The following is an 18,762-nucleotide window of genomic DNA, read 5'->3' on the forward strand; positions in this document are numbered from 1 at the left end:
GGATGATCCGATTCGGGGCACCGGAAATGGAGGCACGTAGCCAGCCGCCTGGCATCCCCCCGGCCTTCCCGGTTCCGCTCACCACCCGGTTTCTCCTTCCCTCCCAGGAACACGACGGGAGTCACGGAGGAAGCTCTCAAGGAGTTCAGCATGATGTTTAAGTAAGTTGGGGTGGTTTGTTTAAGTAAGTCGGAACAAAATCCCAATTTTTTAGATGTTGTTTTTTTTATTTTATTTAAATTTTTTTAAACATTAATGATGTAATGCAAATTACTGTGCTGTGCTGTGCTGTGATTTGATTGATTGATCCCAATTCCCGGGGCGGTTCCTTGGCTTGATCAAATCCCCTTCTAACGTCTTCCGATTTCAACCGAATTATGTACGTCCTTTTTACAAATGTTCCCATTTCAAGCCAATGGTTTTCTTCCCCGTCCTTTTCCAATTTTCCCATTTCAACCCAATACATGTGGGTTTAAAAAGGAAACATTTATCCGGTATGGTTTGTTAGTTAGAATAGTTTGTTGTTTATATGTTTTGTTTTATATGGAATGTAGATATGCATGTTTTTTTAAAAATTTGTAGTCATACCTCGGTTTAAGTACGCTTCGGTTCGAGTACTTTCAGTTTAAGTACTCTGTGGAGCCGTCTGGAATGGATTAATCCACTTTCCATTACTTTCAATGGGAAAGTTTGCTTCAGGTTGAGTACGCTTCAGGTTAAATACAGACTTCCGGAACCAATTGTGTACTTAAACCGAGGTACCACTGTATGTTTTGTTATAATTTTCAATAAATAGTTTTTTTAAAATAAATAAATTAAAATACCGTATAATATTATTTCCAATTCCTGCTGTCTACAAATTCCAGACACTTTGACAAGGATAAATCTGGGCGGCTGAATCACCAGGAGTTCAAATCCTGCCTGCGTTCCCTCGGCTACGATCTACCGATGGTCGAGGAAGGAGAGCCCGACCCCGAGTTCGAGGCAATTCTCGACACCGTGGACCCAAACAGGTATGAGTGTTATTTGGCCTTCCAAGAAGAGCAGGTTGCTTTTTCAGATTTTTTTCAGAGCTGACGGCTATCATGTTAAGTTCTAGATCGGGAATGTCCAACAGGTAAGACCACTAGCTCTCCCCAAAGAAGCTCAGCAAGTTTGGCCCAAGGGAAAAAAAGTGAACCCCCAAAAATCAAAGAGATAGAGAAAGAAAGAAAAATGGAAAGAGAGAGCTATACCACAGAGAGGGAGAGGGGGAGAATAAGGAGAGAGAGAGAAATACAAAGAGAGAAAGAAAGAAAAATAGAAAGAGGGAGAGAGAGAGAAATAGAAATAAAAACAAAGAGAACAAAAGAAAAATAGAGGGAGAGAAATACAAAGAGAGAGAGAAAAAAAATACAGAGAGAGGGAGAAATGCAAAGAGAGAGAAATACAGAGAGAGAGTAACACAGAGAGAGAGAAAAATACAGAGAAAGAAAAATAGAGAGAAATACAAAGGAAGAGAGAAAAAGAAAGAAAAATACAAAGAGCGGGAGAGAAATACAGAGAGAAATACAAAGGAAGAAAAATACAAAGAGAGAGAAATACAGAGAGAGAGTAATACAAAGAGAGAAAGAGAGAGAGAGAAAATACAGAGAAAGAAAGAAAACAACAACTTTTATGTTTTATATGTGTGTGTTGGTTGTTGACCATCATAAACTATTGATTGATCTAAAAACCAAATAAAACCTTAAACGTTCGATTTCCTTTTTTTCTTTTCTTCTTTGATCGGCAGGGACGGCCACGTCTCCTTGCAGGAATACATGGCCTTCATGATCAGCCGCGAGACGGAGAATGTGAAATCCAGCGAGGAAATTGAGAGTGCCTTCCGGGCGCTCAGCTCCGAGGGGAAGCCCTACGTGACCAAGGAGGAACTCTACCAGGTAAGCGGGAAATCCGAGGACATTTCCACCACCCCAACCCAAAACAAAACGTTTCTGCCACCCCAACCCAAAACGTTTCCACCACCCCACCCCAGCCCAACAAAAACAAAACGTTTCAGTCAGTCAGTCAATGTTTATTACGGCAAACAGCCAGCATATCAAACCAGAAATTCTGCATAATTCTCTACATAAACAATAAAAACGACTGATAGGGGATTTTAATAGTCAATATACTAATTGAAGATACAATACTTAAAATACAGGTCCAGCGGAATAAAACACCATAAAAGAATGAGAGATTTAACTAAGAGCTGTAGCAGCAATATCATCATCGGAGGGCAGGACAAATTGTTACAATATGTTATTCAATATACGGTAAAAGAGATTGACGTTTTGTAATAGATAATGTGCAAAATTTGGCCACAGCGTAGGATACTGAGCTCAAATAATCTTCCAGAAGGAATTTGCGTAATGTTTCGGGGGGAAATTCCAGATAATATTGCAAGGGTGTGAATTTTGATAATAGGGTTAAAATGAGTCGTGATCATTCTTCACTATAGAATTCACAGAATAAAAGAATGTGAATAACAAAAGTGCTCTTCGATTGGTATAGGCAAGAATTTGCTGTGTAACACAGCTGAAGGTATCGCATCAAATCGGGCTCTGGAAAAGGCACACAACGTTTCCACCACCCCAACCCAACAAAAACGAAACTTGGGACGTTCTCGGTTTTCGGAGGATACGTTTATTTCAGTTGCTTTTTTGGGAGCACAGCTGAAAGTCTAGAAATTTTGAGAACAAACACTGTTTGCAAAGGGGCTGGAATAATTCCAGCTGCACATATACAGTATAATCCTCATAGCATTTCCATTCATTTTTTAATTTTTGTTTTGATTGATTTCCTATTGCCGCTGCTAATTTTGCCATTAACAAATAATTGTTTACAGGTGAAACTCGAAAAATTAGAATATCACCAAAAAGTGCATTGATTTCAGTAATGCAACTTACAAGGTGAAATCAATATATGAGATAGACGCATGACACGCAAAGCAAGATATGGCAAGCCTTGATTTGTTGTCATTGTAATGATTTGTCGTTAGGCAGATCAATTATAAATGGAATGTCATCATTGAGATGTTGCTTTTTGTTGATTTTTGTATGATTGTAACTCTTTGCTTGATTCCTGTGGAATTTCCAAAAGAAAGCATTTGTCAAAATGAAAAGAGAAAGAAAAAAAAATCAGTTGCATTCCTGAAATCAAGGCACTTTCCGACGATATTCTCATTATCCGAGTTTCACCTGTAGTTAAAATGCAACTCAACAACAAGACTAAATACATTACAATTAAAAGTAAAAGTGATAATTTATGTATTTTTACGTGGTTTCGTTGAATTTCTTATTGTATTGTAGGGTTTGAACGGGTTTGTTATGTGTTACTATAAGATGAATAATTTTTTAAAATAATAATAATAATTTCTGCCATCTTTTCCGCCCCTTCCAGAACCTGACCCGGGAACAAGCCGACTATTGCATCTCCCACATGAAGCCTTACCTGGATGGCAAAGGTCGGGAGCTTCCGTCGGCATATGACTACGTCGAATTCACACGCTCGCTCTTTGTCAATTGATCTCCCATCGGGGGGGCTCGGCGACTCCCCCCTTCCCGGATGATCCACGCTAGAACGCCAAGTTTGAAGCTTCCCGCCTCCTCCGGGGGGCGCTAGAGGACCCCCTCCCCCATCCTGCGCTTCCAGCTTGCTCTGCCCCCTCCCCCGGCCGCTCCGCGCATGCTCTCCCCTCCCTCCACCGCCCGACGCGGAACACGCTTCGGACGCCGGCGGCTCAGCTTTGCGCAGTGTGCTTCAAGAAATAAAAGCGATTGGTCCAAGCAGAAAGCGGCTTTGGCTCTTTTCTGGTTTGGGAACACGGATGGGAGACGAGGATAGGATACAATAGGACAGAAGGATAGAACAGAACAGGATAGGATACGATAGGAAACATGGATAGGATAGGAGAATAGAATACGATAAGACAGTAGGATAGCATAGATTAGGATAGGAAACATGCATTGGACAGGAGACAATAATAAGATAGGATACAATAGGACAGAATAATAGGATAGGATAGGAGACAAGGATAGGATACGACAGGATAGAAGGATAGGACTGAAGGAGAGGATACGAAACAAGGAGACTAGGGTAGGATAGGAAAATAGGATATGACAGAACAGTAGGATAGGAAACAAGGATAGGAGACTAGGATAGGATAGGAGGATAGGAAAGGAGACTAGGATAGGATAGGATAGGAAACATGGATAGGATAGGATAGGAGACAAGTATAAGATAGGAGGATAAGATACGATAGGACAGAAGGATAGGATAGGAAACAATGATAGGATAGGACAGGAAAAAAGGATAGGAGACATGGATAGGATAGGAGGATAGGATACGATAGGATACGATAGGATAGGACAGAAGGATAAGATAGGATAGGAAACAATGATAGGATAGGATATGACAGACTAGAAGGATAGGATAGGACAGGAAAAAAGGTTAGGAGACATGGGAAGGACAGGATAGGAGACAAGGAGAGGAGACAAGGAGAGGATAGAAGGACAGGATAGGATAGGAAACAAGGATATGAGACAGGATAGGATAGGATAGCCAAGATGTATAAAAACAAATCTGCTGAGTGCTGGAGGTGTAATACAAAAAAGGGTCCCTCGTGCACATGTGGTAGAATTGTCCTGAAATAAGTATATATTGGAATAACATCTATAAAACATTTTATTCTGCTTTTCAACGGTCAATCAGTCACCTCGTTGGCCAGCTGGTCGAGGTGGCTCATTTCGCGGGTCCCCTCCTCCGTGAAGTCGGAGCTGAGTTGCCAGATCTTCACCAGGCCCGCCCCGTCGCCGGCGGCCAGGAGCTGTGCCCGGCAGGGGTTGAACTCCACACAGTAGACAGGGCCCCGGTCCTGGGTCTGGGGGATGGAGAGCGAGGGCTTTTGGGAGCTCTTGCCAAAGTCAAAGAGCTGCACTTCCCCTGGGGAAACAGAGAAGGGGAAGCTTTCTTTGGATTGGATTCCACACAAAAAAAAAACCCCAAGGAATTTATTACGTGGTTTATTCCATTAATTTTATCAAATTAAATTAATTGGACTAAATGAAAATCATTAAAATTAAATTAAAATTAAATTTCATTTTTAATTTAATTTTAATGATTTTAATTAAGTTTGAAATTTAAATGTACTGTATATTCCTGCGTATAAGACTACTTTTTAACCCAGGAAAATCTTCTCAAAAGTCGGGGGTCGTCTTATACGCCGGCTCGTATTTATTATACGGAGAGTATATCCCAAACACTGTATTTTAACTGGAAAAGTTGGGGGGGTCGCCTTATATGCCCAGTCGTCTTATACGCTGGAATATAAATAAATTAATGAATTATATTAATTATTAATTATTAAAATCATTAAAAATAAAACAAGTTTCATTTTTAATTTAATTTTAAAGATTTTAATTAAGTTTTAATTTTAATTAATAATTTAATTAATAAATTATATTAATAAATTAAAATCATTAAAATTTATAACTGAATTTAAAACGAGGAAGGTTAGGGTTTATTTGGAATGAAATTGATTTTTGTTTCATGGAAACATTCCTTGTTCTAGCTAGGGTTTTGAATCTTTGGTTGGGAGCCGTCCAGAGTGGCTGGGGAAGCCCAGGTAGGGTATAAATAAGAAGTTGGTAGTAGTAGTAGTAGTAGTGACAGGAAGCCCAGGCAGGGTAGAAATAATAAGTTTGTGGTAGTAGTAGTAGTAGTAGACTTGGGAAGCTCAGGCAGAGTATAAATAAGTTAGTAGTAGTAGCGGCTGGGGAAGCACAGGCAAGATATAAATAATAAGTTGGTAGTATGGTAGTAGTAGTAGTAGTGACTGGGGAAGCCCAGGCAGGGTATAAATACTAAGTTTGTAGTAGTAGTACCTTCCCCGGAAGCGGCTGCGAAGACCAGGGGTCGGATGGGGGACCACCTGACGCCGAAAACGTATTTCTTTGAGAGTTGCAGGGAAACGAGGGGCTGCGCTTGTAGCATGGAGTGTAGGTGAACATGTCCGTCGGTCCCTCCGCTGAGAAACAGGTTCCTATTGGGAGGAAACGGGGTGTGTGATTGATAACGGGTAAATATGCAAATTTACAGGCGGGAGGATTGATGCAATTTGGCTATCAAGGAAACTACCGGTAATGTTAAATTTAGAAAAGCTGAAATATTGAATAGATCCATCTCTGACCATAATCCAGTAACAATACAGATTAAATTCAAAAACAACTTTAAGGGGAGGTGGAGAATGAATTTACAAGGGGGCAGGAATAATTTTGATGGCAACGATAGTGCTGTTCTAAAAGTAATAAGAAGTAAGAAGTAATAAATAAAAGTCGTAATAAGAATAAAGTGAAAGCAGTAAGTAATGAGTACCAAGTAATAATAAGTAACAATTAGTAAACACAGTAAATACATAAAAGTAACAAGTAACAATCAGCAAAAATAACTAATTACCGCGTTTCTCTATAAATAAGACACCGTCCTATATTTATTTTTCCTCAAAAAAACACAGTATGGCTTATTTTCAGGGGATGTCTTATTTTTTATTAAGTAACCCTACAAAGTTAAACTGCCTATCACTATGGCTTATATTCATTGAATGCTTAAAAATCCTGCTAGGGCTTATTTTATGGCTACGTCTTATTTTCAAAGAAACGGTAATAAGTAAAAGCAATAAGAAGTAAAAGTAATAATAATAACCATGGGTATCTGAAAACTCATAGCAAGAACAAACTTAGTTTGTTTGTACATTAATGGCAGGGCAAACTTGGCTCCGTTAACAACAACAACAACGTTTAAAGTTATGGGCAGGGCAAACTTGGCTCCGTTAATAATAGTAATAATACTAATATTAATACTAATAAACAAACAAACAAACTAATAATAATAATAATGCCTGCCTCTCAAGCCATGCCCCCGACTCACCTGTGGAAAGGGGAGCAGCTGACTGAGTAGACCGGGCCTCCGTGGGGCGAGAAGGAAAACTGCATGGGCGCCTTGAGGGGGAGGACAGAGCCCCCCGCCTGCCGGAGGGCGGGGGCGTCGGCCGCCGCCGAGCACTTCAGCACGTCGCCCCCTTCCGTGCCCACCACAAAGACCGAGGGCTCGAAGTGGGAGAAGGAGAGGGAGGTGACCCCCACTGGGGTGTCCCCTCGGGAATGCTGCGGGGGGGGGGGAAATGAGCCAGCCGTGAGTTTACAAGGCGGTGCCCCCTCCCGGGGGGGGGGGGAGGCACCCAACCCTGGCGTCCATCGGAGCACCCTATAGGACAGGCACCCCCAAACTGCGGCCCTCCAGATTTTTTGGCCTACAACTCCCATGATCCCTAGCTAACAGGACCAGTGGTCGAGGAAGTTTGGGGGTGCCTGCTATAGGAGAACAGTCCCCCTGACCCCCCCATATAGGATAATGCTCCTTCCTTCCCTTCCTTCATCCCTTCCCTTTTACATTTCCCTCCTTCCCTTTTTTGTCTTTCCTTCTTCCCCTCCCTTTCCTCTTTCATTTCCTTCCTTTCTTCCCTTTCTTTTTGACTTTCCTTCTTCCCTTGTTTCCCTTCCTTCTTCCCTTCTTTCATTTCCTTCTTTCCTTCCTTCCCTTCTCTTCCCTTCATTCCTTCATTTCCTTCCTTCCCTTCCTCCTTTCCTTTCCTTTCTTCTTTCCCTTCCTTTTTGCCTCCTTCTTTCCTTTTCCTTCCTTCTTCCCTTCCCTTCCCCTCCTTCTTTCCCTTCCTTCCTTCCTTCCTTCCTTCCTTCCTTCCTTCCTTCCTTCCTTCCTTCCTTCCTTCCTTCTTCCCTTCCTTCCTTCCCTTTATTTTTGACTTCCCTTCCTCCCTGTCCTTCTTTCATTTCTTTCCTTTCCTTCCTTCCCTTCCCCCTCCTTCTTTCATTTCCTTCCTTCCCTTTTTGCCTTCCCTGGAGCAGTTTCACGGGTAATGCTCCCCCAGACCTCGGGTTTCCCCGGAGCCCCTTAAAGGACAACGCCCCGACCTACCCACCCAACCCCTGACCTGAGCTGACCTTCTTCGGCTTGGTGCTCCGGGGAATCTGCTGCAGCGCCAGGGCGAAGCCGGTGGCGGGTTCGAGGAGGCCGTCCCTCTCCTCGCGCCAAAGCAGGATTTTCCCGTCGGTCGAGGCGCTCAGGAGGCGGGTCTGCTTGTCGCCTTGGAGCCAGGTCACCTGATTTGGGAAAAGGGCAGCCGACCATTTGGATGGTCACATGGCCGGAACACAAAAGCACACATTTTTGGGGGGTGGGGGGGTCCCCTTCTACCTGGTAAACGGGGTCCGTGTGGGTGTCGTCCGTCATCCCTGTCCTCCAGACCAAGGGGTCTTCCGGTCGGCCAGTGTCCCAAACCAGGACTTCCCCGCTGTAAAGGCCCCCTGCAAGGAAAAGACGCCGGATGGGGCCACACAACAAAAGCCCCTGCTCCTCCCAGTTTTAGGACCCTGGGGAACGCTGGGGGAAACTACCCCCGGACCCCAGCTTTGACCAACAGGAGATGGTTAATTAATAATAATTTATTATTATTATTATTATAAATATTTATTATAAATTATTATTATTTACAATAATAACTAAATCATAAAATAGAAATATTTATTATAAATTATTATAGGTTATTATACTACAAATTATAAACAATTATAATTATTATTTATTATAATTATAAATTATAAATAATAATAATTTATAATAATTATAAAATATAAACAACTATAGTATTATTACTTATAATTATTATTTTGTTGTTGTTATTTAGTCGTGTCCAACTCTTTGTGACCCCATGGACCACAGCACATATTTATTATAAATATTCTTTATAATAATTATAAAATAGAAAGCAGAAAAATTATTATAAATAATAATTATAAATTATTATAAAAATAATTATAAACAATTATAACTATTTTTACTTGGACCGGGTACCGGCAATGATTGACATACCAGCAATGATTGATGGCCGCCGAGGGTGGAAGGCCAGGCACATGGCCGAGCCGGGGACATCCACCACCAGGTCGGGACGCTGGGGGTCCAGGGCCCGGCGGTCGAGGTTCCAGGTGCAGACATAGGACTTGTCGGCGCTCCAGTCCCCATCCTCCAATCTGGAACGAGAGAGAGGGGTGTGTCGGGTGGGGGCGGGGATGAGAAGTAAGTGGGAAGTGGGGACGAGGAAATGGGGACAAGGAAGCAAGGAGGGGGGACAAGGAAGCAGGGATGAGGAAGCGGGGAGGAGGATGAGGAAGTGGGCAAGGGGGACAAAGCAGGGACGAGGAAGTGGGGAGGGGGCGAGGAAGTGGCAACGAGGAAGCAAGGAGGAGGGGACAAGGAAGCAGGGATGAGGAAGTGGGGAGGGGAGGGTGAGGAAGTGGGGAGGGGGTTAGGAAGTGGGCAAGGGGAAAAAAGGGACGAGGAACCGGGGAAAGGGGCAAGAGAGTGGGGAGGGGGACGAGGAAGCGGGGAGGGGGTGAGGAAGACAAGGAAGCAGGCGGGGGACAAGGAAGTAGGGAGGGGGGTGAGGAAGCGGGGAGGGGAGGGCAAGGAAGCAGGGAGGGGGTGAGGAAATGGGGAGCGGAGGGCAATAAAACGGGAAGGGGGGACAAGGAAGCCACCACCCTTCTAACTACTTATGCTCTTGCCAAAATAGCCTATAAAGAGGCTCAGAAAACAGCTAAGTGAGAGTGGTAATTAAACCGTTGGCAGGCGCTGATCGCAGCTTCTAAATCGCAGGGAGCTCGTGAATTTTGGTCCTTGGTCAACAGAAGAGAGAGGAAATATAGCTCGACTGTCATTCCCGCCCCTACATGGGAACTGTTCTTGAGGAAGTATTTTTCACAGGCTGAGGTACCTGTTGCTCATTCGGAACCTCTGTTTAACCATCTACCTATCTGGCCTGCAACCGACCCAGAATTAATGATAGATCTGATAGGTCAGCTGAAAAGGGGTCAGGCACCTTGGCCTGACCTGGTTCCTGCAGAGGCCATTAAAGTACATCAAGAATGGTGGGCTGGAATTCTGGCCAAAACATTCGACGCAATTAATGCCACTGCCCTTATCCCTAAAATGTGGAAGGAGGCCATTATAATCCCAATTTACAAAAAGGGACCACCTGTTGACCCCGGGAATTATTGTATCATCAGCCTTCTCTCTATAATAGGGGAAATTTATGCCCGCTTCCTGTTGACCAAACTGATTCAGTGGGCTGATAAATCCAATTTGACTGGCCAAGAACAAGCAGGCTTCAGATCGAGCCGATCTACTACTGACCATGCAAAAATCCTCTACCATCTTGCACGGAAATACTCCTACCCCAGCCGAGGACATTTATGTGCCTCCTTTGACAGCATCCCTAGAAACATCTTATGGGAGAGACTTGTGAGGTGGGGTATCGATAGAAGGCTTCTATGGCTCATGAGCCAACTCCACGAAGGATCTGTCGCCAGAGTGAGACTAGCCCCAGCAGGTGACCGTACAAACTTGGTGCCGAGAAACAAAGGAGTTCGCCAAGGCTGCATTTTAGCACCCTACTTCTTCAACTTGTTTATTAGTGACATGAGGGAACCATTAATGGAGTCGTCTGCAAGCGTACATGCCCCCTGCCTTGCAGACTACCGCTGCCCGCTGCTTCTATACACGGACGATATGGTGATCTTTTCTTATACGCGAGTAGGTCTAAGTAGGGCGCGGAAGATTCTTGATGGTTACTGCCATACCAATCAGCTAACTCTTAATCATGCTAAATCAAAAATAATGATAATGACCGAGGGCCTTCTCGGTGGTGGCGCCTGCCCTGTGGAACACCCTCCCAACAGATGTCAAAGAGGAAAACAACTACCAGACTTTTAGAAGACATCTGAAGGCAGCCCTGTTCAGGGAGGCTTTTAATGTTTAATAGATTATTGTGTTTTATTTTTTTGTTGGAAGCCGCCCAGAGTGGCTGGGGAAACCCAGCCAGATGGGCGGGGTATAAATAATGAATTATTATTATTATTATTATTATTATTATTATTATTATTATTATTATTATTATCTTTTCTAGAAGCAGGAAACTCCATAAGTGGAAGCAGAGGGGAGCTGCAATAGAGCAAGTCCTCAAATTCCAATATCCAGAAATTCTATTCCAATACAATATGGGATGGAAATCACACATCCAGTATCTACTTAACAAGGCCAAGGCTCTGTCGCATGCACTCCTTCCATTATTCTTTTGAGACTGAGCCTTACACGTCCCCCCGGCCTTGAAGGTGTTTAATGTCAAAGTAGTAACCCCCCTTGCCTATGCTGCCCTGCTCTGGGCTGCACTGACGAACCTTGCACCCTTAGAGACGTTGCAAAATCAATTTCTACGTAGGCTTCTAAAGCTTCCCCTGTGTGTGAGAAATGCATCTATATGCCTAGAATTGAAGATCCCCTCATTAGAGTCCCTCCTGTGGAAAAGAGTCTTTAATTATTGGGTAACTCTTTGGCATAGTCTACCAAGCCATTATCTCGCCCAATGTCTATGGCGAGATGATTTTGCGAACCCCTGGTAGCAAACTCCATGCTAAATTTCTGCTATATGGAATTTCTCCCATAGACATCCTAAATTTGGATCTTACTTCAGCAAAAAGACTTATTAAACAAAGACTGGATGATATTGAGCTACAACGTAACATTATGCTGGGTGTGTGTGTGAACATTGGCATTACTCCAATACATCATATAATTTTCATTTGTCCTCTGCATAATGCGGCACGAACGAATTTACTGGGCCTAATAATCCTGAAATTGGCTGATTCCCCAGCATAGACATACCTTGCCTTAATTCTACAGGACTACGACCCACATATAACATTGCAAGTAGCGAGGTTTTTAACCTTAGTTCTCTCCCAAAAGAGACGAAATGGTCTGTTGTATGACCACTGAAAGTTTCATTTCTAACCGTAGCTTTTATACGCTTATGTTTATGTTTACGTTTATCACCAATGGCGGTGGTGTGGCCGTCTGCTGAAATCTGATTTTTGTATTTTGTATTTTATGTTGTGTGTTTTATACCTAATGGGCTTATAGCTGTAATAAACTCTGACTGAACTGAACAAGGAAGCAGGGTGGGGGATGAGGAAGCAGGGACGAGGTGGCAGGGAGGGGGGGACGAGGAAGCAGGGAGGGGGACAAGGAAGCGGGCAAGGGGGACAAAACGGGGACAAGGAAGCAGGGAAGGGGTGAGGAAATGGGGAGAGGAGGACACGGAAGCAGGGAGGGGGGACAAGGAAGTGGGCAGGGGGCGGGGAAACGAGGAGGGGAGGTCGAGGGAGGGGGGAGGGGGGCAAGGAAGGAAGCAAGGGGGACAAAGTGGGGATGAGGAAGCAGGGAGGGGTGAGGAAATGGGATGGGGAGGAGAAGGAAGCGGGGAGGGGGGGCAAGGAAGTGGGTAGGGGGGATGAGGAAGCAGGGACGAGGTGGCGGGGGGGGGGGACAAGGAAGCAGGGATGAGGAAGTGGAGACGTCCCCTGTATATTCCAGGGAAATATATTCGGGGGAAATATATTCATGGGGGAAATATATTTCGGGGGGGGGAAATATCTCTGGGGGAAAATATCTATGGGGGAAACACGTTCTTTTTCTACTGTTTTACATGGGCCTAGATCCGCGGAAAGGCTCCGGAAAGTTCCGCCGCACAGGATCCGGAGGGTCTCACCTGCCATAGGAACACGCCACGACGGCCCCGGTGGAACTCCAGGAGACCCCAGTGACTTGCAGCTTCCGCTCCTGTGCTACCGGGTACGAGAGGCTGGTCAAGCAGGAGACCTGCCAGGAACCCAAAGGGGGAAATCAATGAGGAAATAAAATAATTATGAATATTCATCCATCTTTCTTGCGGTGAAAGAGAAGGGAAGGGATGAAAGAGAGAGAGAGGAAGAGAGAGGGAATGAAGGAGGGAGGGAAGAGAGAAGTAAGGAAGGAAGAGGTGAGATAGGGAAAGAGATAGTGGAAGGGAGGGAGTGAAGAGAGAGAAGGAAGGTAGACAGGCAGGAAGGAAGGGGTTAGAGAGAGAGGGGGAAAAAGACAAAAAAAAGGAAGGGGTGAAGGAGAAAGAGAGGAAGGGAGGGAGGGAGGGAAGAGAGAAGGAAAGAAGGAAGGGGTGAGAGAGAAAGAAAGAGACAAGGAAGGAAGGGGTGAAAGAGAGAGAGAGGAAGAGAGAAGGAGGGAGGGAGGGAAGAGAGAGAGAGTGAAGGCAGGGAGGGGTGAGTGTGAGAGAGAGAGAAGGGAGGAAGGAAGGAAGGAAGGAAGGAAGGAAGGAAGGAAGGAAGGAAGGAAGGAAGGGGTGAGAGAGTGAAAGAAAGAGAAGGGAGGGAGGAAAGAGAGAGAGAGAGAGAAGGAAGAAAAGAAGGAAGGAAGGAAGGAAGGAAGGAAGGAAGGAAGGAAGGAAGGAAGGAAGGAGAGAGAGAGAGAGAGAGAGAGAGAGAGAGAGAGAGAGAGAGAGAGAGAGAAGTACCCAGCAAGCCTGCTCTTGCAAGCGGGCCTTCGCTCCATAAGATGCACAGACATTTTCCCTTCCTTTTGAGGAGGAAAAAAGTGTGTCTTATACATATACATACACATAAACATATTACACACATATATCTCTTGCCCGCTTTTACCGTCTCATTCTGCTCCGCCCACTGGACCTCGAAGCCGTCAAAGGCGTGGCTCTTCCAGTTCTTCTCCAGCTCCCGGCTGACGGGCTCCTCCACGCCCTGCAGGAAGGCCAGCAGCCCCGCATAGTCCACGGCCCCCGGCACCCGCCGCGGCTGGCCCTCCCCGGGCTCACCACCGCCCGTCTGCACCCCTGCATCACGCCGTGGGCGGGGCTGTGTGGCGGCTTCGGCCGCCGAGATGAAACCCGTCTGGGTGCATTTCTGCAGGGGGGGGGGGAGATATATGGAGATATAAATATTTAATATTAACAATAATATATATATATCTATATAAAAATTATAATATTTATTATATTATAATAAAGCACCGTCTGGGTGCTTTTCTCTGGGGGAGGAGGGGGAGATATAACAATAACAATAATAATAATAATAATAATAATAATAATAATAATAATAATTTTATTGATACCCAGCCCTCCCCAGTCAAGACCAGGCTCAGGGCGGCTCCCACCGAAAATAAAAGCATGGATTAAGATACAACTTAAAAACTTAAAAAGAAGTTAAAACAAAAGATTAAAATTAAACAGTAAACATTAAAATTAATAATATAGATATTAATAAAATTATACAGTATTAATTAATAGATGGGTAGAGATAAACATAGATATCTATAAACATAGAGATATAGATATGGAGACAATGGATTAATAATGGTGTAAATGTGAATATGGAGGCAGATTAATAGAGATAGAGATGGAGAGAGCTACATAAATTATACACACACACACACAGAGCTCTCTATTGTTATGAAAAATGAACCCCAAAATGCACTGCCTTATAGGAAGGACAGACGCTGATCGGAAGCTCCGGAATTTGCACTAAGTTCAGCTTCGTCGGGAAATGACAGAGACCACACGATGCTGCCAGGTAAAACAAACTGATCCCTTTATTGCAGAATGCAAAACTACAGCTGTAGGGTCCCTGCCTCCAGGAATGTAGGAAGGAACCCCGGGAAATGGTGCACCTCCCTCTTATACCCTCCTGTCCCCACCTGGAAATCCCTGGACTGGGAGGGACGGGGAAAGACAAGGAGAATGGGTGGTGATGGGATTAACTGGGTGCAGAGACGACTATTTCTTCATATGGTGAGATGTCAATCGCTCTCCTTCTGTTGCTGATGGTATTTCCTTTTGTTTGACAGGAGGGGGCAATCAGTCGAGATGGGAGTCGAGGTGGGGCAGTTTCTGGCGATTGCCAAGGGGTTGATGCCCATTCAGCAGGTGTTTTCCTCCAGGTCATGAAAGGATGATCCCTGGGATTATGTTAAAGGTGACATTTTATGGAAGTTTGAATAAATCTGTTCCAGTTATTCTCTCATTGTCCGTGTCTGTCTTTGAATGGGTACAGGGTGGCGATGGGGCAAGGTTCAGGTGGACTGGGGTCATGCAGGGTTCATACAGTATTTCCTTGTACAGAAAACATATCTAATACAGAGAATTCTATGGAAAAGGTAGCAGTCCCGATATATAAAGGTTCTAAGATATAAAACAGCAATTAAAATAGAGAGATCCTAGCATAAGGGAAAGAGAAGTTCTGTTACGATAATCTAAAGGCAATGGGTAGATTTCCTAGAAACGTTTAAAAAGGCACATAATAAGGGAAACGTATAAAGGGTACATAATAAGAGATACGCAAAAAGGTTTCATAATAAGAGGACATATGATAAAGGCAATAAGAGGACATATAATAAAGGCTGTATTATTAAATGATTGTACTGCTGAGTGAAGTGCCACTTTGTTTTTGAGCGACTTTCCCCCTCCTTCTTCTCTGGAAACATCGTCTCAGGGGGGCTGTGACAAAAGTATCTTTGGCTGTCAGTGTTGCAATGTTTAAAGGTAAAGGTAAAGGGACCCCTGACCATTAGGTCCAGTCGTGACCGACTCTGGGGTTGCGCGCTCATCTCGCATTATTGGCCGAGGGAGCCGGTGTATAGCTTCCAGGTCATGTGGCCAGCATGACAAAGCCACTTCTGGTGAACCAGAGCAGCACACGGAAACACCGTTTACCTTCCCGCTGTAGCGGTTCCTATTTATCTACTTGCATTTTGACGTGCTTTCGAACTGCTAGGTTGGCAGGAGCTGGGACCGAGCAACGGGAGCTCACCCTGTCACAGGGATTCGAACCGCTGACCTTCTGATCAGCAAGCCCTAGGCTCAGTGGTTTAACCCACAGCGCCACCTGGGTCCCTTATTGAGTCCTGTAAAGTAAAGGGATTAGCTGGATATCGCTGGCTTGAAATGTGAATCGTTGTAGTTGTTTTGTTATGGGGCAGAGGGGAGATGGAGAGGGGAAATGTGTGAATTTATGGTAACGTTGAGAAATGTTTGTATATGCTGATCCTTAAGCCTTCCGAAAGGCAAGGTTGCATCCGCGGGAGGGGTGAGGGTCTCTGGAGTGGAGCGGAGACGAGGAAGATGGTGTTGCGCAGGATTCTGTGTAATTGCAGCTGTCAGATTCGGTCACCCCTCTCTGTTGATTAATGATGGTGTCCTGCTCCCCCCCATTATGATTTTCTATAACACTATCTATATATTTATTAATATATATTGATTAATTGTTATATCTATTGCCTCTCCAGCTGCTTTGGAACTACAACTCCCATGATCCCTAGCTAACAGGGTCAGAGGTTGTAGTTCCAAAAAAGCCGCAGGGCCGAGTTTGTCTAGGCCTGCTCTATATTTACAGAGCTCTATGAAGGCAGAAATACATATAGATCATTCCCTTTCCTTCGGAAGCCCCTACCTCCTCGCAGCGCCTTCCCCGCTCCGCCCGCCACGTCGACACCACGTCCACTACGCCGGCCGCCGCGTCGGCGAACATACCGCGGGCCGAGGCTTCTCCGAGCGGGCTAGGCCGAATTGCCACGGCGACGAGGACGCCGCATCGCAGGGAGATGACCTAAAAGGAGGTGTCCTCTCGCCAGAAGAGCGGGGGGAGATCGCGCAGGCAGGACGTTATTCTCGCGCGACGTCGGAGGAAATCGCGCGGAAAGTGGCGTCCTCTCGCGAGACTTCGGGGAGAGACCCGCATTCCCGCGAGAAGGCGGGGGAAATAGCGCCGGTTAACCGTCCTCTCGCGAGATGTCTCCCGCGGCCTCCTTCGGAGAGGACCCAATTCTCGCGAGAAGCCGAAAGAAATCGCGCGGAAAGGACCCTGTTCCCGCGAAACGTCGCCGGGAGGGAAGTGGAATCGCCCAGGTCCTCTCGCGAGATGTCGCCGCTCAGCCTCTATCCTTGCGAGACTTCGCTCGAAATCGCGCCGCCGAGCTCGCAATCGCCATGTTGGTCGAGGGCAAAGGGCCTAACTTTCCTCCTAATCCGGTGAAGATTGTCTGCTGCCTAGCAGCCTGCTGCCAGAAGTAAAGATGGCGGCAGTGCCTTTTTGCACCAGGCCTTCCCTGACAATTTCTTGACCTATTTTGATATATTTATTTTCCTTTCTTTTGATATTTTGATATATTTCTATTCATTTATTGGTTTTATATATTTATGTTTATTTATTGTCATCTGTTTATATTGATTCATTTTGATGTGCTGATATATTGATATCTACTTTTGTATATATGAAGTTTTGTTGTTGTTGTTGTTTAGTCGTTTAGTCGGGTCCGACTCTTCGTGACCCCATGGACCATAGAACGCCAGGCACTCCTGTCTTGCACTGCCTCCCGTAGTTTGGTCAAACTCATGTTCGTAGCTTCGAGAACACTGTCCAACCATCTTGTCCTCTGTCGTCCCCTTCTCCTAGTGCCCTCCATCTTTCCCAACATCAGGGTCTTTTCCAACGATTCTTCTCTTCTCATGAGGTGGCCAAAGTATTGGAGCCTCAACTTCACGATCTGTCCTTCCAGGGAGCACTCAGGGCTGATTTCCTTCAGGATGGATAGGTTTGATCTTCTTGCAGTCCATGGAACTCTCAAGAGTCTTCTCCAGCACCATAATTCAAAAGCATCAATTCCTCGGCGATCAGCCTTCTTTATGGTCCAGCTCTCACTTCCATACATCACTACTGGGAAAACCATAGCTTTAACTATACGGACCTTTGTCGGCAAGGTGATGTCTCTGCTTTTTAAGATGCTGTCTAGGATATATGAAGTTACTTATTATTATTATTATTGCATATTAGTAGTCTTATTATTATTACTTCATATTATTACCATATTATTTCATATTATTCCAACAGAATAATAAGAATTTATTCTTTATACCCCAGCCACTTAATAATACTAATACTAATAATTAATTCTTTTTACCCCGCCCATCTGACTGGGTTTACCCAGCTACTCTGGGCGGCTTCCAACAGAGTAATAATAATAATAAGGATGCCTCTATTTTCATGGGAGAAACATTGGAATAATAATAATAATAATAATAATAATAATAATATAGGACATCCCTATTTTCATGGGAGAAACATTGGAGGGGATGCAATAGGAAGTCCCTTCTAGAACCCCCTTGAAATCCCTCATTCTGGGCCCCCCTTGAAATCTGGAACCCTATTGAAATCCCTCCTTCCAGACGCCCACTTTAAATCCAGCACCCCCTTGAAATCCCTCCTTCCAGAACCCGCTTGAAATCCCTCCTTCTGGGACCCCCCCCCTTGAAATCCGGAACCCGCTGAAAACCCCTCTTTCCGGCACCCCCTTGAAATCCCTCCTTCTAGAACCCCATTGAAATCCCTCATTCCAGAACCCGCTTGAAACCCCTCTTTCCGGCATCCCCTTGAAATTTCTCCTTCCGGAACCCCCTTGAAATCTGGAACCCCCTTGAAACCCCTTTCCGGCACCCCTTTGAAACCCCTCTTTCCAGAACCCCCTTGAAACCCCTCCTTCCAGATCTGCCTTAAAATCCAGAACCCACTCAAAATCCCTCCTTCCGGAACCCCATTGAAACCTGGAACGCCCTTGAAACCCCCTTGAAATTCCTCATTCCAGAACCCGCTCAAAACCCCTCCTTCTGGAACCCCCTTGAAATGCCTTCTTCCGGAACCCCCTTGAAACCCCTCCTTCCAGAACCCGCTCGAAATCCCTCCTTTCGGAACCCACTCGAAATCCCTCCTTCCGGATCCCCCT

General features: G+C 45.0%; 2 protein-coding genes across 8 annotated transcripts in view; one reads left to right on the top strand and one right to left on the bottom strand.

Moving 5' to 3' along the window:
• The window catches only part of SPTAN1 (spectrin alpha, non-erythrocytic 1), a 66,408-nt gene extending 62,595 nt beyond the window's left edge, over window positions 1–3,813 (top strand). For all 7 annotated transcript variants that reach the window (XM_035112559.2, XM_035112561.2, XM_035112562.2 and 4 more), the window contains 4 exons: window positions 108–161; window positions 867–1,013; window positions 1,772–1,919; window positions 3,421–3,813. In XM_035112559.2, coding sequence (XP_034968450.2) covers window positions 108–161; window positions 867–1,013; window positions 1,772–1,919; window positions 3,421–3,546 — 475 coding nt within the window. In that variant the 3' untranslated portion in view covers window positions 3,547–3,813. The remainder of the gene's footprint in view (window positions 1–107; window positions 162–866; window positions 1,014–1,771; window positions 1,920–3,420) is intronic.
• Window positions 3,814–3,841: 28 nt separating this feature from the next.
• DYNC2I2 (dynein 2 intermediate chain 2) lies at window positions 3,842–16,597 on the bottom strand. The gene is made up of 9 exons (XM_060270376.1): window positions 16,437–16,597; window positions 13,638–13,895; window positions 12,695–12,804; window positions 8,965–9,122; window positions 8,290–8,399; window positions 8,037–8,195; window positions 6,946–7,181; window positions 5,904–6,061; window positions 3,842–4,962 (listed from the first exon to the last, which is right to left on the bottom strand). The coding sequence occupies exons 1-9, from the start codon at window positions 16,512–16,514 to the stop codon at window positions 4,724–4,726; spliced, it is 1,506 nt and encodes a 501-aa protein (XP_060126359.1). The 5' UTR covers window positions 16,515–16,597; the 3' UTR covers window positions 3,842–4,723.
• Window positions 16,598–18,762: the final 2,165 nt, after the last annotated feature.

This window comes from Zootoca vivipara, chromosome Z (assembly GCF_963506605.1).
Source record: "Zootoca vivipara chromosome Z, rZooViv1.1, whole genome shotgun sequence".
NCBI lineage: Eukaryota > Metazoa > Chordata > Lepidosauria > Squamata > Lacertidae > Zootoca > Zootoca vivipara.